General features: G+C 38.3%; 1 protein-coding gene across 1 annotated transcript in view; it reads left to right on the forward strand.

The window, feature by feature from the left end:
- adam22 (ADAM metallopeptidase domain 22) overlaps window positions 1–26,598 on the forward strand; it is a gene marked incomplete at its 5' end in the record, with an annotated part of 77,498 nt that overhangs the window by 12,218 nt on the left and 38,682 nt on the right. Inside the window, 3 exons of the mRNA XM_079837189.1 lie at window positions 9,308–9,374; window positions 15,580–15,662; window positions 21,968–22,031. Of these exons, the coding sequence (XP_079693315.1) occupies window positions 9,308–9,374; window positions 15,580–15,662; window positions 21,968–22,031 (214 nt within the window). The remainder of the gene's footprint in view (window positions 1–9,307; window positions 9,375–15,579; window positions 15,663–21,967; window positions 22,032–26,598) is intronic.

The following is a 26,598-nucleotide window of genomic DNA, read 5'->3' on the forward strand; positions in this document are numbered from 1 at the left end:
ACCCACATTTTAAATCCAATAGTCAACCCCCCCTCTTTCTCATACTCTCAAACATGCAAAAATTATTGAAGGTCTCTCATGTGAGACTTATTATATTATGAAGAATAATGTATAATGTTATAATAAAGGCTACATTTTCATTTCTGCCATGAATCTGGTCGAATCATAACATTTTTCTGTAAACGACACCCATAGACTCAATGCAAGGTCTGATTCAGCAAAACACTGTGTAGAAGAATCCCAGTGTCATCTGCCATCTGCTACTATGAGCCTCTGTTTGACCCAGTCAGCACATGTGTGACGTCTCATCAGATCAAACCTGTAACAGGACACGTCTGCTGAGATACTGGTGAACAATCTACAGAACAATCTAACCTATTGTTTTTTGTTGTTGTGCAGTTTATAGTAATGCCACTGTTGTTTTGTGTGAATATACACTGCCCGTCCCCAAAAAAAGTTGCTGTTTGGATTTAAGCAAATGCAAAGATATTGACCAAAATGTATGTAATCGCATTGCAACATTAATTTCCATCAAGAGGTGCATCGATTTTTTTGTCAAGATCTTGTATTGACAATGCAAGAGTCAAGCACTCTGTAAAGTCTCCTCCAGCACATCCCAAAGACTTTCAATGAATTTAAGGTCTGGACTCAGAGGTGCCAATTCATGTGTGAAAATGATTCTTCATGCTCCCTCCCAACCATTCTTTTCACAGCCTGATGCATCTTGACAGTGTCATCCTGGAATATGGCCATGATGTGTTTAAGAAATTAAACGCTACACACTCAATTATTCAATTAGGGTTAGAAGAACTGTTGCCAAACATATAATCACTGCAGTAATGATCCTATCATAGACTCTTAAGCATTTGCCTATTTAAATCCAAACATCAATTATTATTTTTTGGCCGGGCAGTATATTTCCATGTGCTTGCAATTATAAATCAAGTTAAAAACACAGTGGTTTCTTTTAGAGATACACACACACCTCGGCTGAACACTTCATGCATTGTCATTTACATTCATCATCATGTCAACTGTGTTCAGCATGCATAAAAAGAGTCCAAATACACACCTCCAGACACCATCAATGGTTTAATTTCAGATGGCAATTGCACCTGAGGTGTGTGTGTGTGTGTGTGTGTGTGTGTGTGTGTGTGTGTGTGTGTGTGTGTGTGTGTGTGTGTGTGTGTGTGTGTGTGTGTGTGTGTGTGTGTGTGTGTGTGTGTGTGTGTGTGTGTGTGTGTGTGTGTGTGTGTGTGTGTGTGTGTGAGATGTCTCTTTGTGTCTTTGTTTTATTTTGGGGTGCTCACTCTTTTACACATTATCTAAAATAGAACCGGTTCTATTAGGGTTGGGTTATTTTGTATCCAATATAATTCGCTTTATATAACAAAAATAGACATTGATGACAGGGCTCTACACTTATATTTCTGTTTAAGAGCACTTGGACCCTTAAAGAACTGTAATGTTAATGTGTCACAGTATAATAAATGCACATGTAAGCACTGAAAGCTGAATTAGAGTTACAACAGAAATCAGATGTAAATAAAACAAACAATATATTGACATGTTAAGCCAATATTTTCTAATATCTTCTGCCATAATGATGTAATGTATTTGAATTATCCTCATCTGGTGTTCACCCGCAAATGCTTATATTGCTTAATTTGATATAGTATCATTTATATAGCTGCATTTTACCATCCCTTCAGGAAACTGCGTGGTGGAGGAAAGATAGACAGAACATGAGAAAGAGGCAGAGAGAGAGAGAGATAAAGTGAATAAGTTGTTAGATGGAGGGAGAGTGAAAGTCTGACCAACCAGCATTTTTCATGCACCCTTGAGTCTGTGTGGGTGTGTGATGGAGGAGAGAGATCCGAGAGAAAAACAGCTGGCGTCAGAGTCTCAGGGCTCTTGCTTATATATTTCACACAAATACGCACAGAGAAAAAAGACAATTTCAGATTTTTGGGATGTCCTACTTTATCTGTCCATCATAAACATAGACTCACTTTACATAGATGATTCGTAACTATTAAAATATAGCGCATCTCTTTTTCTCCCTTTCTCTCTTTCTCTGAATGGTGAATATGTATCATTTGATCATTTAATGAGGCTAAACTGGTTTGCTTTGTTTAACATGCTGTGGCACATTTAATTTTGTGTTTAATAATGGTGTAATGAAAAACCCACAACTGCCAAGGTTGAGAAGTACTTCTCATTAAAAGTCTGCCAAAATTCTGCCTTTACTTCAAGGCTTCTCTGCCTTTTGTAGTGATATTTAAATGATGCTTTGTAATGTAAAACATACTTTTAAACTGATTAGTCAACTAGAAACTTTAGTATTTTTTATAATTAAAAAGTAAAGGGGATGAATTTAGAGATGCAACTTCTCAGAATGGGTTTTTTAATGTGCTGACAGCTTGCTGTGCTTTAGTGTGCTAAGTTACTAACAGTATCTATTTAAAGTTAGATCTGTAATTCACCACTTAACCACCTCTGTTTGATTTTGAATATCTAGTATCCATAGTCATGAACAACCAGGAAATATCAGATTTGTCGGCTGTACATCCATGACGCGAATTTCCCATTCCACTTCCCAAAGGCTCTATTGGATTGAGATCTGGTGACTGTTGAGGCCATTTGAGTAGTGAACTCATTGCCATGTTCAGGAAACCAGTTTGAGATGATTTGAGCTTTGTGACATAGAGTGTTATCCTGCTGGGAGTAGAAGATTGGTCCTGTGGTCATAAAGGGATGGACATGGTCAGCAATAATACTCATGTAAGCTGTGGCGTTTAAACGATGTCCAAAGTGTGCCAAGAAAATATTTCACACATCATTACACCACCAGCACCAGCATGAACCGTTGATACAAGGCAGAATGGATCCATGCTTTCATTTTGTTTACGCCAAATTCTAACCCTACCATATGAATGTTGCAACAGAAATCCACTAAAAAACAAACAAATCAGATGCAGGAAGCGTTTTTTCAATCTCCTATTGTCCAATTTTGGTGAGCAGGTGTGAATTGTGGCCTCATTGTCCTGTTCTTAGCTGACAGGAGTGTCACCCGCTGTGTCTTCTTTTGCTGTAGTTCGTCTGCTTCAAGGTTTGACGTGTTGTTCAGAGATGCTCTTCTGCAGACCTCGGTTGTAACTGGTGCTTATTTGAGTTACTGTTGCCTTTCTGTCAGCTCGAACCAGTCTGGCCATTCTCCTCTGACCTCTGGCATCAACAAGGCAGTTTTGCTCACAGAACTGCCGCTCACTGGATATTTTCTCTTTTTCGGACCATTCTCTAATATAAACCCTAGAGATGGTTGTGCATGGAAATCCCCAGTAGATCAGCAGTTTCTGCCATTTCAGTATTAACTAGCAGTTGAACAAGTGTGTGTGTGTGTGTATATATTTATATATATAAGGCTGTAAAGTGAGGATGCTTTCAAAAATAATGTCATGAATAGATTTTCTATATCAATTAACTTCTGTTAACTAAATCAAATCAATATTTGGTGTGACCACCCTTTGCGTTTAAAACAGATTTCGTCCTAGGTACACTTGCACATAGTTTTTCAGGTAGATTTGCGGGCAGGTTTCTTCAAGCGTCTTGTAGACGTTGCCACAGTTCTTCTTGATGTAGTCTGTCTTGGTTTTTTCTGTTTCTTCATGTAATCACAGAGAGACTTGATGATGGTGAGATCAGATATCTGTGTGGAGCGTACCGGCTGTTGTCAGACTCCTTGTGCATACAAAAATCTCACTATTAAAACGGGCTTTTGCTCGTCTTAAAACGGGCATTTTTTGTGTGAAAATAATCATGGGTCATGGGTGGCCAAGGCTCATTGATGCACGTGGGGAGCTAAGACCGTGTGGTCCGATCAAACAGACGAGCTACTGTAGCTCAAATTGCTCAAGAAGTTCATGCTGGTTCTGATAGAAAAGATAGTTGCATATGGGGCTGCATAGCTGCAGATCAGTCAGGCTGTTTGAGGTTTTGACTTGGAGGTGTGGAGTAGACTTGTAGAGTTTGAGGTGTTGACTTGGCCTCCAAATTCTCCAGATCTCAATCTAACCGAGCATCTGTGGGATGTGCTGGACAGACAATTCCGATCCATGGAGGTCCCACCTTGCAACTTACAGGACTTAAAGGATCTGCTGCTAACATCTTGGTGCCAGATACCACAGCATACCTTCAGGGGTCTAGGGGAGTCCATGCTTCAATGGATCAGGCCTGTTTTGGCAGCAAAATGGGGGCCAACACAATATTAGGAAGGTGGTCATAATGGTATGCCTTATATATATATATATATATATATATATATATATATATATATATATATATATATAACAGTGTAATATTCTGTTTATGCTAACATATTTAATCTGTTAGAAATCCCTTTTTTATTTGATTGTGAAGCAAAAGCCATTCAGTGTAAATGATGAATATATTTGATATTAACAAGCTCAGTGGGAGGGGCTGGTGAAACACACACGTTAACAATGAGAACGACTGCACCTGCTCCCCTCAGAATATGTCTTGTTATGGGGGAAGGGTTTCTCTTTGAAATACACCAAATCTTACATCGCAAAGACCTTTCCTGTGTCCGCGAGTTCATCCATGTTTTATGGTTACATTTATCTGATTCCTCCTATTGTGAGCAGATTTCATTTAATTGTTGTGATTATTTGTTAGCACTGTAAATGTTTGTTGGTAAAGGCTGGACGTGTGCAGGTCTCTTGTTTGCTGAGGATGCAGTTTTGTCTCTTTGGGAACATGAGCAGTGCTGCAGGTTTAAAAGAGCTGAAGAGCTCAGCACACACGTTACAGGCCTACTGACATCAGCTTTTCCAAACACACACACACACACACACACACACACGTTCACAAATGCTCTCACACGATATTTTAACATGATGTTTATGTTTTTATAGCTCATTGAACTCTAGATGGCTTATATAGCATTCACTTCTGTCTAATGTTGTTGTTTTTGTCTGTGAACACGAATCTCTATTGAACATTGTGTTTTCTCAAAGGGATTTTGAGTCACTGTCTTCATCTCAAACACACATAAATCACAGGAATCCGATCAAGTCTCCAAACTTCAATAGAATCTAAATGGTGGAAACAGCACACTGTCTACTACAAAACATTTGTTTACACTCATTTTAAGTGTGCCATATAAAAAGTGAACTGGAATGCTTTTGAGTGCTAATTAGATCAGAGATTAGGGTTTGCTGTGCTAGATGGTGTCCTGTCCTCAGGGGAGATGTTCTTCTGCTGGTCTCCAGGGTCTAGAACCAGACTTACACGCTACACAATCTCTAAAGATGCTTGTGTGCATATACATGAGACAATTTGTCTTACAAATTTGCATATATGTTATTTTGTGCAAATATATATATTTATATAAAACCTACCGTTCACAAGTTTGGGGTCAGCATTATTTTTTATTTCTTAATCTTTAATCAAAATAACTAATTGCAGCGACATCTCCTCTTCTCCCATGTCATGTTTACTGGAGCGAGGGCGGGACAACCTGTCACTCACATGAGATCCACCAATAGCAACCCACAACCCATCCAACCATTCAATCAATTACCGATGGACAAAATGAAGTCCCGCCCTACATTTTTGCTTTTTCCCAGAAGCCATTTTGCTCGGATATATATCACAATAGGGAAGTTTTGGAAAAAAGATCTTATGCTCACCAAGGCTGCATTTATTTCATACAGTAAAATATTACTACAACAACTTAAAATAACATTTTTTTTCTATTTTTGTACATTTTCAAAAATCATTGTAATAAACATTTCTTATTATTATCAGTGTTGAAAACAGCTTTATATTATGGGAACCTACACTCTAAAAAATGCTGGGTTAAAAATAACCCAACTTGGGTTGAAAATGGACTAACCCAGCAATTGGGTTGTTTTAAGCAAACATTTAACCCAACCGCTGGGTTAAAACAACCCAATTGCAGGGTTAGTCCATTTTCAATCCAACTTGGGTTAGAGTGTAGATGAATTTTTTTCCTGCATTCTCTGATGAATAGAAATTTCAAAAGAGCTGCATTTATTTGAAAACATTTTTTTTGTAATATTATTAATATCTATACTGTCACTTCTGATCAATTTAATGTTTCCTTGCTGAGGAAGAAACCTAAAATAATGCCTTTCCCTGCATCCTGGCACACTGTAGTTTTACATGCAATGCAACCTTAAAATTTGGCTAAAGGTATCATATGACAGCATAATTATGGCATGATGTCCTAAAATGCAGTTCAGGTAAGCAGCTCGTTCGGTTTCGGAACAGAGCAAATGTCTGGAGAACCTTTTCACCTCACACGCAGATAATACGGCACTACTTGACACACAATCTGTTCTTTCTTCTGTAAACCCTTTCATTTCTAGTCCTCTGGTCTCCCTCTTTAATTAGCATGTCTCTCTCTCTGTGTCTGTCTCATACAATGGATCAGTCCATTAAGCTTTACATGAGAAATGAGAGCCATTTTCTAGTCATGTGACAGTGCACAGTGCCATATTAAAATGTTTGTAGGGCAGGGTGTGTGTGTGTGTGAAGAGGGATGGATTGGTATGGGATGGGGAATTGTGGGGGTTTCCGTATAAATTATTCAAATCCCAAAGCAATTAAAGCTGAAATCTGTTATCAGCCTTTACCTTCACATTTCACAAAGCACTATATACTGTAGCGTTCCACTGCATCTGTACATCTACAGTGCAGACACATGACGGGTTTTTGCTTTTATTGGAGACTGAGATCACCAAAGGTCCCCTGCATGCTCAGACAATACTGAAGAAAAATGAAAATATAAGGAACAAAATCGCAGTGACAAATGCAGTTTAGCAAAGAGACTGATCTTGTACATGATGCTGCGAGTGACATAAAGTCCCACTCTGTTTGTCTCAAATATGGAGATATGCAAAGAAAAAGTTAAATAATAAATCATTGTTATTATTTATTGTATATTTATATAATTTCGTTTCATTGAAATGCAAAATGCAGTTTCATGGCCAGTAAGAAAAATTTAGTGTCAGCAAATTTTCACCCACTATTGTCAAATAAGGGTGGGGAAAGGGAGGTGACGGATGGAAGAATGTAGCAACTGGAGGCTGAGATGGTGCATGTGTATATGATTGTGTGTGTGCAACGGCAGCTCTTATCATCAATCACAAGGTTTCTTTGCTCTGACATCCCACTTTATCACTCTCTCTTTATCTTCTCCTATTCTGATCCTCTCTCAATGCTCAGTCTTTCTCTCTCTAGCCCCTGGTTTTGTCCTGTCCTCTATTAGTCCTTGGATCAATGTTTTGATTTCTGCCTTGCCCCTCTCCGCATTTACCACAGAATGAGTCTGTAAACACAAACATATCGGGTTTTTTTTTTTTTTTTGGCACGTTACAGCACTGCAGCACCGTAAATATCCTGCTAATCACCTGTTTAGTGAACAGCTGTTGAAGACGTATGTTTCTGTCTTTAAAAACTGGTTCGATGTCAAGCTGTGATTGTCGTGGCGATGAGCTCATGGTAACTGATCTCACAGTCAGAGCTCCTGCTGGGAGACACTTTCACCCTTCTCTCCTCCTGCGCTCGATCTGTTTTTCTTTTTGCTACATTGCCGTTTTTTTAATATTGCAATTGCATTTGGCTAACAAAAAACTAAAATGTGCACTCCAAATGAATTGTTAGTGAACTCCTTCTTGAGCATTGCCTTCTTGCATGCCACACACACTGAAATGTCCTTGAACACAACTTAGTGTGAGTTGTGATGTGTGAAATCAGCCGTGGATCTCTCCTCAGGTTAACTGTGTTCATGACTGTCTGTGTTGGAACGCAGATCCCATTCCAGACTCGGTTCCATTTCTGTCCTCTGTTAGATAAGCATCCATGAGTGACATGAGTGTTGATTTGATCTGATCGTTAAATGTGTGATGCCAGGATCAGCAGCAGTGATGTGTTTTGGAAGATGATGATGAATCATATTTACAGTGCAGATATTCCTCAGACAGTCTATTTTTCTTCTCCACAAATCTATCTATCTATCTATCTATCTATCTATCTACCTATCTATCTATCTATCTATCTATCTATCTATCTATCTATCTATCTATCTATCTATCTATCTATCTATCTATCTATCTATCTATCTATCTATCTATCTATCTATCTATCTATCTATCTATCTATCTATCTATCTATCTATCTATCTATCTATCTATCTATCTATCTATCTATCTATCTATCTATCTATCTATCTATCTACACAGAGAAAGGTTTGACCAACAGCTTGTCGCTGGGGCAGTACCCTTAAAAGGACACATTTGTACCTTTTTTTTTTTACCACAAAAAGGTTCATATTAGGACCTTAAGGTACGTATTTGTACTCTAAGGTACTAATATGCAGGTCCTTTTAAGGGTACTGCCCCAGCGACATGCTGTTGTACCCCTAAAGGTACAATTTTGACACCCTTTTTCTCTGTGTGTAGCTATCTATCCAGCTATCTAGCTATCTATCAGAATAGTATTTAACAAATTAAAGGTGAACTATGTAGGATTTTTGCAGTAAAACATCCAGAAACCACTAGGCCAGTGTTATATATTTTGTTTGGTTGAGTACTTAGAATATCCCAAATGTTTTCAACTATTTGTAAATCGTGAGAAAATTGCTATTTTAACCAAGGAGCCGGGACGTGTGAGCTATGCGTGTGAGGGAGTCGCCTGTCGATTGCGTCATATCTGCGTCACCCTCGGTCTCCGGTTTTATTCAGTGAAACACTTTACTCTCACTGCAGTGTGAACAAGTGTCATAGCAGCCGCCGAGCGAACGTCATAACTTCCTTTTCAACACACTCAGATATATCTAATACGATAAACAGAGCTGCGTTACCTCACACTCAGCACTGGAGAAGAGGAAGTGCCGCCGGCAACCGTGTCATAATAAAAGTCCCGCCAGTGACTATGCCATAATAACAGTCCCGCTCTTCAATCGCTCCTGCGGCCTTGCTCAGCTCCACAACACTCGCTCCTGCTCTGCTTCAGACTACAGTAATGTTAATAATCGCATCCATGAACATGATTTCTGCCCGAGTCCTATCCTGACTGTTTTCCACCGGCTGTGAGGTGAAGACCATGTCCCGAGATTCTGCGCTCAAACCTGGCGTCATCAAACTACGCCTTTGTTTTGAACAGGCGACCTCTAGTGGACGGAAAAGTTACATAGTGTAGCTTTAATAACAGAGAATATTTAACTTTTTTGCCAACTGTGTACTTCTGCTCTTTTTTGCAGTGATCTTCTATCATCAAATTACATTGAGAGGCACATATCAGAGGAGGGGACGTCATTTGTCAACAAAGTGAGTATAAACTCTTTTTTGTTTTAAAAAGCATGCTCAAGCTAGGCAAGCATATATTTGAAAGGGTTTGTTTATCCACCTTTTTGTTGACGAGCCTACTGCGTTTTGAATTATGGGTCACACTTCTGGTTTGGAGAACGTCCATTCAAAAAGACTAAAATGAATTATTAAAAAAAATAAGCGTGCGCCGTCAGTAATCATTATCCGTCATTATCTGTCAGTAATCATTATCCATCAGTTTTGAATTTAATGAGCTATACATTTTCCTTCATATTTTTTTCAGACGCCATGAGATTAACGTAACGCTTTATTAGTGATATAGTAAGTGGTACGGTTCAGTGCAGCACAGTTCAGTACGATTCGGGACGCTAAACCTTGATCCGGCTTGCATTTCCACCACCAACAGCACCCTTACTTGATAGGCATGGTGTAGAGATCAACGTCATTCTCGCGCAAAGAAGAAAGCGACACAGTAAACAACAGTGGACGACATACAGCAGATCTTGTTCTTGCTTCTCGGCAAGTGGTTGTTGTTCACAAGAAGAAGACACGCTTTGTTTGAACCAAGGCTGCAAGGAAAAACACAGCCAAAAAAGCACATGCAACTGACAATTCTCTGTCAACCAATCAACGTTCTGCAATGAGTCTAGCTCCACCCTTTAGAACCAGACTACTGTGCTAGGTACCCCAACTAAAGGGTGCCAAAAAAGTGGTGTGGTACGGTTTGGAATTAGGGTACCATTCACAACTTCTGACAATGGAAACAACAAAAGATGCGACTCAGCAGAAGACAACATATACTCTGCATTTGCGATCTGTTCTCACCATTTAATTTACGATATATCCCATGAATGATCTATGGAATGTACAAATAATTTCTAGAATTCTCCCCAAATCCTCACGTTTCTTTCCAGGTTTGAGTTCACATGCTTTAAACTGTAATGGTCTAAAATGTTTACTGGAATGTTTCTAAAGCAGGTAAATACAATTTATTATCTGTCAAAATGACAGAAAGAACTTTGAAATATTATCACGCAATGGTAAAGTTAATGAACATTTTTGATTACAGCAACGTATGTTTCATAATACAGATATAGGCTATATTACCACAGTGAAGAAAATATTGCTGTGGAAAGAATCACACTTTTGGGGTTATTCATGGTCTGTTGGATGTAGCTACTTTGTTGATGCTTTTACAGCTTTAAATAAAAATTCTATAGATATAATAGATACAAGAATAATGTCATTGTGCGGTTGTAAAAAAAAAAAAAAAACGTATTATTGCATTCAGCGAACATTTCACTGACTGTCACAGATTGTGTACAGTTTAACAGAAGTTTAACAAAAGCATGTGGATACAAAGGTGGATACAAGAAAAAAAAATAAGGCATTCAAACTCGAAGGCCTGATTGTTGGATGTAGTTTTCTGGAGTTTTCTTGGAGTCCGGGTTTATTCAACTTACAATAAAATTCATGCAAATGCCTTGACCCTCTTTTTTCCCCTCTATGGCTGTGTGTTTCGCTTTGGGACAGTGAATATAGTCTTATCAGATCTGTCTTTGTGCCACACTGGGACTCTCAGCTTCATTCTGTCAGTGTACTGAGATGTGCATGTTCAGATGGGACTCATAACACCCAGAGCAGAAGGTGTTTGCCTGTTTTAGCCCAGTGGCAGATTGTTCCTGTCATACACTCACACAGGGGCAGGGATACTGTGTCCCATTTGGATCACCATGATTTTGCCAAGTAAGACATGTTCCTGGGTTAATTTATTTTGTTGATTCTGGAACAACATTCCTGTCTGAAAATTTAGACCCTAACCCTACCCATAACTATAAAATCAGAGGGAAACCTACATCAGGTTGTAAGCCTAAACTTGACATAAACTGTAAACTTGTCCTGCAAATCTGAATGGTTGACTGGAATGTTGTTCCAGGAACATGTACTTGGTGAAATCACGTTCACCGTCCTGTTTGTGTGCTGCATGTCGGACACCCTTGTCTTAAGGTGTGTTTTATATACGTTATGTATAGTGGACATGTCTGGCTTCTCAGTTATTTTTTAGAAACTCTTAAAAGGGCCATATTCTATGATTGAACTTCAATATGGCCCATTTAACATGTTTTATGTATTTTTTTTAGTTAATGATCTGAGTTTAGAAGCCCTCAGTGAAGAAATTCAAATCCGCATAGCTCACACCCCAGCTGTAGAGCCAGAGGAAACAGTGTGCATGTAAGCTCTAAAAAATAGAGCTGAGGGCTCTGTGAGGAAGGAGGGAATAACAGAGGGATGGATGAAGAGGCAGAGGATGAAGAGAGAGAAAGAGAGCCACTGAACGAATTCTAGAGCAAAAGCACAGATATATTTAGCTTCATCTCCCAACTGCAATAGTGAGCAAATTAGTTTAACTACATATTTAGCATTATACAAATCATACAAAACGCTATCATATATATATATATATATAATTTATATATCATTTCTTCTTGGGACCCAGGCATTCATTGTTTTTTGGAATTTCCCATTCCAAAATTAATTTCTTTAAATATTTAAATATTTAATATAATTTAAATATATATTCTCTGTTATTCATTGAAGAACATTCAGCTTCACAGCTGAAGAAACACAACATTTAATATACAGTATTTATTTATTTGTTTATTTATTTTTGAAATATGAGATATTCTTATGAAACTTGAACGTTAATACTCTTACTATTGCAATATTTTTGTCTTTATGACTTTATCTATGGAAACACTTTATGTATAGGTTCGAGGAAACACATTTTGGTGATGTTTACACGATAAATTAGGAATTCGATATAGTCTATAAAATGAGGTGAGAAACTATGTGCAAAGTTTATTTACTGTATGTTTTGTGGAAGCTGAAATGAAAAACAACAATCTTGAGAAAATTGCTTTGGACTGAAAATAGCAATTTTTATATACAGTATACTAGTGTGCATAAAGATACACTTAATAAACACACCATTGAAAAGGTTGCTAAGACTTTTTAAATGTTTTTGAAAGAACTGAAGACAGAAGACAGAGCGACACGCGTCATAATCTGAAGACCACGCCCACCGGGGGGGGGGGGGGGGGGGCAATCAAACGCTCTCCATTGACTTTGCATTGCGGGAGGCTGCCTCCTTGTCATTTCGGACTTATAACAAAAAAACTGAACAATGTCTAAAAGCTGATATATGACAAGGTGTACAGCAAACAAGCTAAACAAAACCCAGAAGCAAAAACCCAGACGTTTTTATAAGCTGTTGACCCAAAAAACGAGCGTTTAAGTACAAAAAAGTGGATTCAGGGCATTGAGACAGAGCGTGCGGGTCATATTACACTGAGAACTACGACGACTAGAGGGGAACGTAATCAGCGACAGTAAATATAATATATAAAACGGACATTTGGATATTTGACTTAACAGTGACAAAATGTTTACTGCACACATAGACATATTGAGGCATACTGAGTGTCAGGATCCCAAAATGTACCCATTCTTCCTGCTGAAGCTTCACTTCGTATTGCCTGTATCCACTTTTATCTTCTTGAACGCTCGTTTTTTTTGGGTCGACAGCTTATAAAAACTTATTTCTGTGTTTTTTAGCTTGTTTGCTGTACACCTTGTCACATATCAGCTTTTAGACATTGTTCTGGTTTTTGGTTATAAGTCCGAAATGACAAGGATGCAGCCTCACGCAATGCAAAGTCAATGGAGAGCGTTGGATTGTCCCCCCCCCCCCCCCCCGGTGTGGGCGTGGCCTAAATACGCTCTGTCTCTATGCTCAGCATGGCTGCATTTATTTGATTTTAAATATTTTAAATTTTTCTATTTTACATTTTAAAAATGTAATTTATTCCTGTGATATTTGAACTTTCATTTTCATTACTCCAGTCTTCAGTGTCAGATGATCCTTCAGAAATCATTCTAATATGCTGAACAGTTTGCTTCTTAAAACTTATGTAAAAACTGTAATACATTTTTTCCAGGATTTTTTGATGAATATAAAGTTAATGAATTTAAAGTCTTTACTGTGACTTTGGATCGATTTAATGTGCCCTTGCTGAATAGAAGTATTCATTTCTTTCTAAGAAAATCTTACTGACCCCAAACTTGAACTTGAACAGTGTATATTAAAAAAAATCAATTTCAGGCTTCTTCTCGTGTTATAGAAGATCCCGTTTCCCTTGATACCTTCTTACCTCTGTATCCTGCATGAGAAGGCAGTATTTTTCAGATTTTGGACACAGCCTGTCTCTCTGCGCTTGCTGGGTCATTAGCCTGAGAAGGGCTGCCTCAACAACAACTGCACTCTTCAGGAATAGACTGTGTGTGTGTGTGTGTGTGTGTGTGTGTGTGTGTGTGTGTGTGTGTGTGTGTGTGTGTGTGTGTGTGTGTGTGTGTGTGTGTGTGTGTGTGTGTGTGTGTGTGTGTGTGTGTGTGTGTGTGTGTGTGTGTGTGTGTGTGTGTGTGTGTGTGTGTGTGTGTGTGTGTGTGTGTGTGTGTGTGGTGCCCTCGGCTCTTGATTAACTGAGAACTCTTGAGGAGAGATAGTGCTACATGTGGAAAAAAGAGGCAGAAATTCTCCAGAACAAGCTGGAGGAAAGAGAGAAGCAGAGGAATGGATGAACCTCAATGTATGAAGCTTCTTGTCCAGTGTAGAGTGAAATAAAGAGAAAGGGATGAAATGAAATTGATCTGCTGGTAAATGCTGCAGCTTTAGTCCTCTGAGAAAAAGCAGGAAGAGAAAACCTGCAGGCCTAATGGCAGTTGAGCACTTACACTAAAAACATTTCATAAATAACACAGACACTCAGGAATACTCTTACGAATTTTCTGATCGCTTCAGTACAAACAAAAGTAGCCAGTATAAATGTTGACCCACACATTGAAAATTTAAAGACCCCCCTGTGGTGAAAATCAGGTTTTTAATCTTGTTTATATGTCTATGTGGTGTTTTTTTCATTATATCATATCATATCATATCATTATTATGCTGCAAAGGGGAGTCTCAAGAGAAGCCATACTGGTATATTTTTCTGTTGATATGAAAAATTGTGTACATTTAGCAATATAGCGGGTGAATTATGTATATGATGTATATTATGATGTTATGAACTATATGCCTTTTTCCAATGACGTTCTATTATGTTCAAAGTGTTTCTAAGGAAGCTGATTTTTTAGAAGGCAGACTGAGATGGCGAATGTGAACATGGTTTCTTGTAACATTAGCAAACACTAGCTGTTTGATAATGTTTTCAAGCAAAAGGCTAATCATATTAATTACCATTATGTGTCCAACTTTGTAATGAGCGATACCTTTGTGCAGCGTTTACTACACTAACTTGAGTAAAAGTTGAGCTGGTATGTAATGTTATTTCCATCAAGAGGTGCATTCATTTTTGGTCAAGATCTTGTATTGACAATGCAAGAGTCAAGCACTCTGTAAAGTCTCCTCCAGCACATCCCAAAGACTTTCAATGAATTTAAGGTCTGGACTCAGAGGTGCCAATTCATGTGTGAAAATGATTCTTCATGCTCCCTCCCAACCATTCTTTCACAATTTGAGCCTGATGAATCTTGACATTGTCACCCTGGAGTATGTCATGATGTGTCTTCCTACATGGTTGTATAAGAAATGAAAAGCAATTAGGGTTAGAAGTCCTGACATATGCTAGAAACATAATAATCACTGCAATAATGATCCAATCATAGACTCTGAAGCATTTGCCTGTATTCCTAGCGCTTCACTTTTCCCACAGTTTATGTTACAGCCTTATTCAAAAAATGGATTTAATTCATTATTTTCCTCAAAATTCCACAAACAATACCCCACAATTGCAACATGAAAGAAATGTAAAACAAACTTCTTTCACGTTGTCATTATGGGGTATTGTTTGTAGAATTTTGAGGAAAATAATGAATTTAATCCATTTTGGAATAAGGCTGTAACATAACAAAATGTGCAAAAAGTGAAGCGCTGTGAATACTTTCCTGATGGACTGTATATTCAAAATACGATTATTCAACAGCTGCATCACATTATACAGCGCTTCAGTTAAAAACAAAACAATAAATGTAGTATTATAAAGGGTATGGTTCTTTTGAGTCACTAAATTCGAATTGGATGAGCTACATTCAAAGCTCATATTAACAGTATGTGCTGCTTTTGATTATTGTTTGTTTCTCACTGCAGGGTGGAGAACACTGTTACTACCATGGGAAAGTACGTGATATTCTGAAGTCATATGTGGCGCTTTCAACTTGCCATGGATTACAGTAAGTCCCTCTGACGTTGTGCTTCATGTCTGAATGAACACGCGAACACACACAGGTTTACAATAGCAGCTTTCGTTTTGACTGCACAGTGTTTACTTACAGTTGCCCACAGAACTGTCTGTCTCTTTCTAATACGCATTCATAAATAAACACATGTTAGCAGGCCAAAGCTGTGATTATCCCATTCAACAATTAGAGCTGTACAATTACAGCATGCTATTATCCTCCTCTCATATCACACACTTATGCTCTCAGCACTCTTTGTGTCTCTCTCTCTCTGTGTGTGTGTGTGTGTGTGTGTGTGTGTGTGTGTGTGTGTGTGTGTGTGTGTGTGTGTGTGTGTGTGTGTGTGTGTGTGTGTGTGTGTGTGTGTGTGTGTGTGTGTGTGTGTGTGTGTGTGTGTGTGTGTGTGTGTGTGTGTGTGTGTGTGTGTGTGTGTGTGTGTGTGTGTGTGTGTGTGTGTGTGTTTTTGTTGTTATCTCCTGTATTGATGCTTTAATGCTTGTTGCATTACATCTGGCCTTGTGCTTCACTCTTGTATGGTTAAAATATTTGTTGTGTTTGTAAGATTTATGTTTGTATTATTGGCAACCTGCTGTGTTCTCTGCATAGCTGAAGTAAACCTAGCTGTGTTCCTGAGCTGCCCGTGTGCCTAAGGAGAGTTGAGTTAGTCTCTATAGAGCCTTACACACACACACACACACACACACACACACACACACACACACACACACACGCTGCCTCACTGTGTGGCCCTCTGGGATATCTCCGTTCCTTCCGTCTGTATTTTTAGTGTAAGAAGGAGTCAGGTCAGATCCATCTCTCTCTCTCTCTCTCTCTCTCTCTCTCTCTCTCTCTCTCTCTCTGTATGTGAATGCACAGAGTCAGGTCAGATGTTGCTCAGAAATGGAGCACTCTTTACATTCACACTCATCACACTCGAATGTTTACGGCCTAAATAGCTTTCCTTCAAATGTGCTTGATATCTGATACCTGATTTAGTATCTGGTTCACTAAAGTAATTATGCAAATCAGCATGGCCCTGGACTGGTCAGACATTTTGAGAGGGAAGTTGCTGGCATATGAAACTGAAACTGCCAGTAGGTCATGGCAAGTCATAATATGTTAGTCAAAGGATCATTCATTTACTGATTCGTTCATTCGTACTGATTAGTACTGATTCTGGCTGATTCATTCATGAACAAAACACCACTCTGTGTTACAGCGAGACGCAACTGTTTTGTTTTGTTCAGAACTATTTTCATTATGAAATAGAGCAAGAACAGTAAAAATTGGCATTACTGTTTAAAATGCCTGCAAATCAGTAAGTAACGCTTACTGCAGACTGAGAAACGCTGTTGAAAATTAAATTCATCACCCAAACAAACAATTTTGTACATATTTTCTAGATTTCTGTTCTGTGTGTGTGCGTGCTGAAATTGTTTTTTTTTGTAGTACATAGTTCTGGCTGTGTAAATAGGAGAAATAACAGTGGATCAGTGCTGGAGAAACAGCAAGAAGTCCTGAAAACAGACACAACGGTTGCTTAGTTTCTGCTCTATATACACTATCCCTCTAAATCATTGAATTCAGGTGTTCAAATCACTTCCATGGCCACAGGTATATACAATCAAGCACTTAGGCATGCAGACTGCTTCTACAAACATTTGTGAAGGAATGGGTCGCTCTCAGGAGCTCAGTGAATTCAAATTCCACCTGTGCAATTCGGGAAATTTCCTCACTACTAAATATTCCATTGTTAACTGTTAGTGGTATTATAGCAAAGTGGAAGCAATTGGGAACTACAGGAACTCAGCCACAAAGTGGTAGGCCACATAAAAACACAGAGCGTGGTCAGCGCATGCTGAGGAGCACAGTACGCAGAAGTTGCCAACTTTCTGCGGAGTCAATAGCTACAGACCTCCAAACTTCGTGTGGCCTTCAGATTACCTCAAGAACAGTGCGCAGAGAGCGTCATGAATTGGATTTCCATGGCCGAGCAGCTCATCCAAGCCTTACGTCACCAAGTGCAATGCAAAGCGTCGGATGCAGTGGGGTAAAGCACGCCGCCACTAGACTCTAGAGCAGTGGAGATGTGTTCTCTGGAGTGATGTAGCACGCTTCTCTGTCTGGCAATCCGATGAGTCTGGGTTTGGTGGTTGCCAGGAGAACGGTACTTGCCTGACTACATTGTGCCAAGTGTAGAGTTTGGTGGAGGGGGGATTATGGTGCGGGGTTGTTGTTCAGGAGTTGGGCTTGGCCCCTTAGTTCCAGTGAAAAGGAACTCTTAATGCTTCCGCATACCAAGACATTTTGGGCAATTTTATGCTCCCAACTTTGTGCGAAAAGTTTGGGGATGGCCCCTTCCTGTTCCAGCATGACTGCACACCAGTGCACAAAGTAAGGTCCATAAAGACATGGATGAGCGAGTTTGGTGTGGAGGAACTTGACTGAGTCCTGACCTCATCCCGAAAGAACACCTTTGCGATGAATTCGAGCGGAGACTGTAAGCCGGGCCTTCTCGTCCAACATCAGTGCCTGACCGCACGCTTCTAGAAGAATGGTCAAAAATTCCCATAAACACACTCCTAAACCTTGTGGAAAGCCTTCCCAGAAGAGTTGAAGCTGTTATAGCTGCAAAGTGTGGGCCAACTCCATATTAAACGCTACGGATTAAGAATGAGATGTCATTAAAGTTAATGTGCATGTAAAGGCAGATGTCCCTAAACTTTTGGCAATATAGTCTATGATGTAGGGGAATTTACAGTTAAAGACCCAAGGACCAGATATGATGAATGAAGACCCGAAGTCAGAGGTTAAATTAATTGAAGAAATATTTCACTGAAGATGCAGTTTGCAGTTTCATCAGTAGAAGTCATCTTCAACACTCACAAAGAATTCGTAGGCCGCTCAAGCTGTACATTCACATTTCTACAGCAATTATACCTTACACAAGTCATTCAGCTACGTCATTACTTCATGTTGAATGATTCAGATTGGCTAAGAAATGGATAAACTTAGAACATTTCCAAACATGGACTGATATGCAGGAGTATATCTCATTTGATTATACAGCTGACACCAAGGCCTCTGGTTTAGGCACAAAGTGACCTTCCAGGTCGCAGAATGCGTTTTTAGCCGCCAACTTGTTGAGGAAAACAAGTTATTCCATCTCCCTAGGGTGCCAGTTGTTCATCTCACCAATACTGACCTGTAACAAAGAATACTAGCGCACACACAGATACACAGGATACACAGCCTCTTCAAGGATGAAGTTGGTCGAGCTCTGTTCTAAACGGGAAAGTTTCCCAAAACATACTGATAACATGTTCTTTCTCTCAGTGAGCAGTTCAGACAATATTCATCATTATTCTCTAGTGTTTGAATATAGAAATGTAAAGTAAATTCTCTAACTCAGAATTGTTCATGTAAGCGACAGGCTGAAGAGACCCCAGTGAGCTCGGATGTCTTGGTCAGCTAGAAGATTAAATATGCGTTTTAACACATGTTGAGTGCCTCTCTGAAAAACATGGAGAGAGCACATTCCAGTAAACAAACAGGAAATTGATTAAGTAAGTTTTATGCTGTTGTTGCATCACAGCTGATTCATCCTTACTTGCCCGAGCTGTCTGTTGCACCAGCTGTTAGTTGTTGTCTTGCATAGTGTGTTATTTTGGGGGTGGAGCAACGAAGTGAGGGCTGTGTTTCTTTTGGGTAGGGGTGTGTTTGTTTGTGTCAATTTTAAAATATCAACAGCATTTCTCAAAAATCGCCTTTAAAAGAGAAATGACTCATTCATAAGCAAAGTTCTTTATCAATCAAAGGTTCTGGGGTCAGTAAGATTTTATTTTATTTTTTCATTTGAAAGAAATCTTGTATGCTCACCATTCTTTGATGAATAGACAGTTCAAAAGAACAGCATTTATAAAAAATAAAATAAAACCTTTTGAACAGTAGTGTAAATATGCGTATGTATCAGAGGGAAAATCAAACTATCTCTAGTGTGTGTTGAGAACAGTGTGTTTGTGCGAGAGGGAGGGAGCAGTGCTGTTGAGACTGCAGTTTTATGGTGGTTTATATTATTGTCATATTATGGGTCGTTGAGTTAACTTTATTTGTCCTTAAAGGCTATTCTTTGTGTAGACAGCAGTGTACATACACGTACAGCAACATAATACACAATAAATAACACACATTTATAATAGATCATTTTAAAAACATGATTGCAGAAGATATGAAGGAATCAACAATTATGTCCTGATGACAGCCTACGCCAGACACTTTTAACCCCTCATTGACTGAAAGCTATTTTACTTCTTGCAGATCATTGACCTAAAACAATTAGTCTATCTGTCTATCTGTCTGTCTATCCATCTATCTTACGCATACACACACACAAAGCTTAGATACAATGTTCTGTCATGTATCTACACTGAACAAAATTATAAACGCAACACTTTTGTTTTTGCCCCCATTTTTCATGAGCTGAACTCAAAGATCTAAGACTTTTACTGTGTACACAAAAGGTCTATTTCTCTCAAATATTGTTCACAAATCTGTCTAAATCTGTGTTAGTGAGCACTTCTCCTTTGCCGAGATAATACATCCACCTCACAGGTGTGGCATATCAAGATACTGATTAGCCAGCATGATTGCACAGGTGTGCATTAGGCTGGCCACAATAAAAGGCCACTCTAAAATGTGCAGTTTTACTGTATTCGGGGGGTCCGGGCTGGGGGGGTCCCGGGGGCCCCTAATTTTGTTCAGCATATATGTAACGGAGGCCAGCTAGTAGTTGCTGTGCGAGTAAACCTCACTCCTCTGTTCTCAAGAGACACTATAGCGACTGACGCTAGAGGTTGCAGCCTTTAGCCTCCTTGTTAGAGCATCCGACTCTCATGCCGGCGGACCCGGGTTCGAGTCCCGCTTGGAGCAGGGCGGTTCGAACAGAAGGGGTTATATATATACAGTCAAACCAAAGTTTATTCAGACGCCTTCAACATTTTCTCACATTATCACAGTTTATTCGCTATGGTTTAGAAAATGGTAATAAAATATGACAAGAACTCATCTTCAAGAATTCATCTTTACAATGTCAGATAACTTTGATAGAAAGGTATGTCATGGATTACAATCAACCAATCAGCTGTCAGCTGGTAAATCTCTCTAGTAGGTTCCGTAAATTATCCTTTTTCATTTGTTTTGAAAAAAAACAATGTGAGACTAGTGTTTCTCTTGATAAACTTTCGTTTTCAGTCATCCATTGAAAATTCTTTCATGATTCATTTATTTGTGCGGTAGGTACCAGAGAGCACTCAGTATTTATGGATGTAGTCGGGCTAAAGGGCATTGGACCGTCCTCCTAATGCACGCAGGGCTTTTAGAAGTCACCTTGACTGTCTCTGCACTGTCTGGAGGCTCTCTGAGAGTCACCGGCTGATTGATCCAAGAGATAGGCTTCATCGGAGCAGAGAATGATATCCTCTCTGCATGTCTCAAGGCTAAAAGAGACGTCTGGATACACACATAAACACACACACACACACACACACAGTCTACATATGCTTAATTAATCCTCAGGTATACAACAAGTGTAAGAATGACCTGCATTTGGAGAGTCAGCACTGAAACATCTAGATGAATGAATCTCATTACCATATGCTAAACATTTGTGCACCACTTTAATGTCCAAGGTGATAACCAAATTATTCATTGAATTAATCATGAAACATTATAAGGTTTTTTTGCCCTCCACAACTGCCTTTTTTTTCTGTGGTAATATGTGGAATATGGGGATATCTTCTTCTCCCTGTTGTTGCGTAATGCTTCGTCAGCTTGTCTTTTGAGCATCTCACCTTGAGAATTTTTTTATATTAGTATGCAGTTTACAATATATACTGTGCAGTATTGAGCAAGCGTTGTGGAAAATTCTGATTAGAAAAACGTTCATACTTTCTGCCCATAAGGCACTCCAAACTTCAAGGCTTTTTAAAAAAAAAATTTAGTCAAGTATTTTGTCAAGCCAGCATTCACTTTTATAGTTAAAAATGACTTTTACATGACTTTTTTGGAATTTCAGTTCATTTAAATTCTACTTCTACTTTTACTTACATTCAGATTTAAATTGCAATTCTGCAAACTAACTCAAACTTCTAAATTAAAATCAATTCAAGCTCAATTCAGCTCATAAATCTGATGCTTAGCATGTGCTCTCTTTTCTATTTGGCATCAAACGTTTTTGTATAATAACCACTAAACTGTATAACTCACCAGTTCACCTTCTCTTTCTTTTCCTCTCTCTCTAGTGGGATGTTTTTTGATGGGAATCACACATACATGATTGAACCAGGAGGAGAGAATACTACAAGTGTAAGTATAGTAAATTCCTGCATTAAACAAACCGAATGTTCTTCCATATATTATCGCCCAGTTATATCATAATTTTATACAGTATTTGTATTTTTTTAAGATTTATAATGTCTGTCATCATATCTTTATCAGCTATAAAGTAAAAATAATCATTTCTCCGTCACACAACGATTTCTACACTACTCCATTTTTTAAGATGTATCGATGAAACTAAGGGCTTGGATTTGGTTTGTACATTGTGGGGGTATCAGTGACGAACACAATGTATTTTCATGTCTGAGAAGATACATGGATTGTATTAATCTTGAAAAAGATTAGAACAACACCAGGGTGAGTAAATGATGATTTAGGATGAACTAAGCCTTTAACTGATTATCTATTATAAATGCTACAACGATTTAGTCAAAATGTACCACAATAACTGTTAGGCTACTACAATGTGATAAGTTCTAGTAAGGGTTATCATGAGTAGTTTAAAAAGCCTTCTAATTTATGTTGGTGCAAGATGATGTTTTCTCCTCTTTCCATCAGTCTTTTTAGATTATGTGGCTGTTTTAGGTCATGTTTGTAGTAGTAAATTCTCACTAGAAATTAAAATGGTCGCACATTTTATAATCCGTGCCACGATAGGAACGGCTCACGCAAATCTCATCACACTTTATGAGTGCTCTGTATACAGTGATTCATGTAAAAATGTAAAATTAGACAAACTGGGTTTCAGTCATATTGCGTGTGCAGATAATTGGTACTAGTTCAGTTCGGATGGGAACTTGTGATGTCTATAATAAATAAGTCTATGGGGGGGGGGGGGGTCTTGCTAGTTCTTGCTAGTTTTGGCAAGCAAACTACGCCCCTGGATGAAACAATGAACTTGATAGTGATTGTTCGAGGCAAGGAAATGACCCTGAGCAGTTTAGCAGGGTTTTTCCTGTGCAGACAGGCCATAAGTTGACCGATAAGCCCATCACACAGCCGATAGAGACACCTGACTCTGCAAAAGCACAGCTATTATCTGCTAATGGCAGAATCCCACGTGAACACTCCCAGAGAAACAGGAGGGCATATCTGTGAAAGACGAGCTAAAGCTGTGTCACGGAGACACTACGGTTTTAGAGAGGAAAATATAATTTCTTAACCTCTGAATGGGTATCTGATTCATAAAGTGACTCACAGAGGAACATGCTTATGAAGTGATTTGTGTCATTTAGAGCAGCGATGAAAGGCTGAAATGTTAAAGCTGTCTTATTAATAGGAGAATGAAACCTGTTTAGTGACACAGAAGGGAGTTTATGATCCATCCGCAGTTTGCTTTTATCTGTCAGTGCTTGTTTTATCTGTCACAGTCCTATTATAAATCTTTATTTATGTCATCAGAAAATGGCTTTAATGTGATAGTCATAAGTTATTTAAATATTTAATACATTCAATTCAGCATCATTTACACAAACGCACACAGTATATATTTTATATATATATCATTTGATATATGATATTTATATGACATCGCAGCTTGAAGTGTAGACAGATTAGTTGATTATAATGGGAGCAATAGTTTTTGATTGTTTTTTTGTTTGTATATGAGTCTCAAGACCTTTGTATCTGATGTTACGGATTCCTAGTTTACCTCGGTTAACAAGCAGGTCCAAGACGTTTTTTCCACTCCGCAACTGCCTTCACTTCTGTGGTAAAGTGTGGAATGGTTATCTTCTCCTTGTTGTTGTGTAATGCTTCGTCAGCTTGTCCCATGAGCATCTCACCCTGAGAAATGACTCAGTTATCGTCTTTATGCTGATGGTTTTGTCATGTTTCATATCAACCCCGTGACCTTGCGTGTTGGTGACCTCAGCAACAGGGCAGTCCTCTGATCTGATTAATTTAGACAGAGTTACAAAGCAGAGAGACAGTATCGTCCTGTTCACCATATGGTCCATGCATCTGTCATCCGCCTCACACTGCAGCAGGGGACATGAAAATGTGTCCCTCTTTGGCCTCTGTAGTGTCTCTCACTGCTGGATGCTGCACAAAGCTCACAGTACATCCAGGGTCTCTGCCTCTCAGCCCACCTAGAGTCAACATGAAATCAAAGTGGACGCTGTTTGCTTTCTTAATTCATGTTCGTATGGACAATTCATACGTTTCCAAAGAAAAAAATGTTAATCCTTGCAATCATTCATCAAAATGTAACTAGTCTTTTCGATTGATGTCAGTTTGGCTGGAAATAATTTTAACCCTAAGCCAAATAGCTAAGAATATAGCTATTATTACAGATAGCTTATTACATTTTATCTGGCTATCACCAGACCAAGCTCAATTTAAGATTGAACATTGGTCTGGGGCAGGGCCGTGCAGAGAGTTCTTCAGGGGCAGGGGCTCAAATGTAAAAAAGGGGCAATATATATATCCTTATGCTCATCGAGCCTGCATTTATTTAATCAAAAATAAAACAGTAGCCTAATATTGTGAAATATTATTACAATGTTCTTTTTAACTTTTTATTAATCAAAGAATGTTGAAAATAGTATCACAGTTTCCATCATTGACATTAAATCCTCATATTATAATGATTTCTGAATGATCATGTGACACTGAAGAGTGGAGTAATGATGCTAAAAATCCAGCTGTGATCACAGGAACAAAATATATTTAAAATTATTTAAAAATAGAAAACCATTATTTTAATAATATTTCACAATATTGCTGTTTTTTATCAAATAAATGCAGGCTTGATGAACATAAGAGACTTCTTTCATAAATCATGCTGCATAATATTAAAAACTGGTAACGTTAATATAATAAAGTCCTTTCACGTAACCATTTCACCAGCCTACACTTCGCATAATAGGCCTGTAGATGCCGGTGGCACTTGGGTTTTGTTAACTTTGACAGTTTCATGAAATAGTAAACAGTGTATCAATATACATAAATACAAGTGAATTTAACACTACTTACCATTAACGCGACTTTTGCTGCTGCATGGTTTTGTGCAGTGATTTATTTGTTGTCAGTTAAAATCCATTTTGTCAGTGATGCAATTTATAAAATGAGACAAACCGCAGGAAATCGTTCCACAAACGTTAGTTCGTCTGTCCATGTCATTTTCACCCGATTTATGAATAAGAACAGAAAATTACCGCTTCTCATCGCCCAATGGAATTTGAACTTGCTTTGCCAGATCACGATTGGTCGGTGTATATACATGACAAACGGGCATTGGTGAATTGTGTAATACTTTAAAATATATAATATATAGATTTGTAATTAAATCAACACATTAGCTCTGATTATGGAGGGGGAAAAAAATTTGTTTATTTTTTCCCGTAAGGCCACACACTCTCTGAAAGGACCATATTTGGCTCGAGAGCCGTTTCCGAACAGAGGAAAATCAGCTGTCAATCAAAACGCGCGCAACCCATAGCAACGCGTTATAGCAACGCCTCAACAGAAATTGTCCGACTTTTGAGCCGTTCGTTACTATTGTTTACATTGTCATGTTATAATAATCACATTTATTTAGTTTTATTGACCACGATATTATCATTGATATTTGTCTGAGAGGGGCACTTTTGATTCATTTTGAAAAAGGGCAGGGGCTCCAGCACCCAAAGCCCCCCCCTCTGCACGTGCCTGGTCTGGGGAGTCTGCTATGTATTTTCTACTGCACAAGAGGCATGATAAATGAGCATAATTCAAATTACTCTGTATGCAATTGGATAGTCCTTCAACCAATCAGACCACAAGAGGCGTGATCAATGGGCAACGACCCGTCGCTTCTCTCTCCTCCGTCATCGTGTTAAACCCGCCAATAGCGCGTCAGGTAGAGAAGCCAGTCTGTGATTTGTTTCCGCAAAAGTGTAACAAAAGCAGTAGAAATTAATGTACAGGTTGCAGGGCGAAATCAAATCGCCCGCAGATCAGGCTGGGTTTACCCAGTCTATATTACAGTAGCTTTTCTAAAATATTTCACATTTTAAAAAAAATGTTTTTATAAATTATATATTTAATAATAAATGTATATTGATTAATAATGGTATTTTACACTACTGTTCAAAAGTTTTGGGTCAAATATTTGGACATTTGGAAAGAAATGAATACTTATTCAGCAAGGTTAGTAATAGAATTATAATTATTTTTTTATATTTCAATCAAATGCTGTTTTTTAACCTTCTTTTCATGCAAGAATTTTGAAAAACATATTAAGCAGCACAAGTGTTCTCAACATTGATAATAAAATCAGCATATTAGAAAGATTTATGAAGGATCGTGTGACACTGAAGACTGGAGTATAATCAACTTTGATCACAGGAATAAATTACATTTTAAAATGTATTCAAATAGAAATAAGCTATTTTAAATTGTAATAATATTTCACAATATCACTGTTTTGCAGTATTTTTGATTAAATAAATGCAGCCTTGTTAAGAATTATATTTTAAAATATATCTGACCCCAAACTTTTGAACAGTATGTAGTATATATTATTATTATATTTTTATATTTATTATTATTAATAATAATAATAACAATAACGTAACAATAATTTAATGCTGGTTAATGTTAAGTAGTAAAA

This window comes from Gobio gobio (genome assembly GCF_949357685.1).
Source record: "Gobio gobio genome assembly, chromosome: 15".
Classification (NCBI taxonomy): Eukaryota; Metazoa; Chordata; class Actinopteri; order Cypriniformes; family Gobionidae; genus Gobio; species Gobio gobio.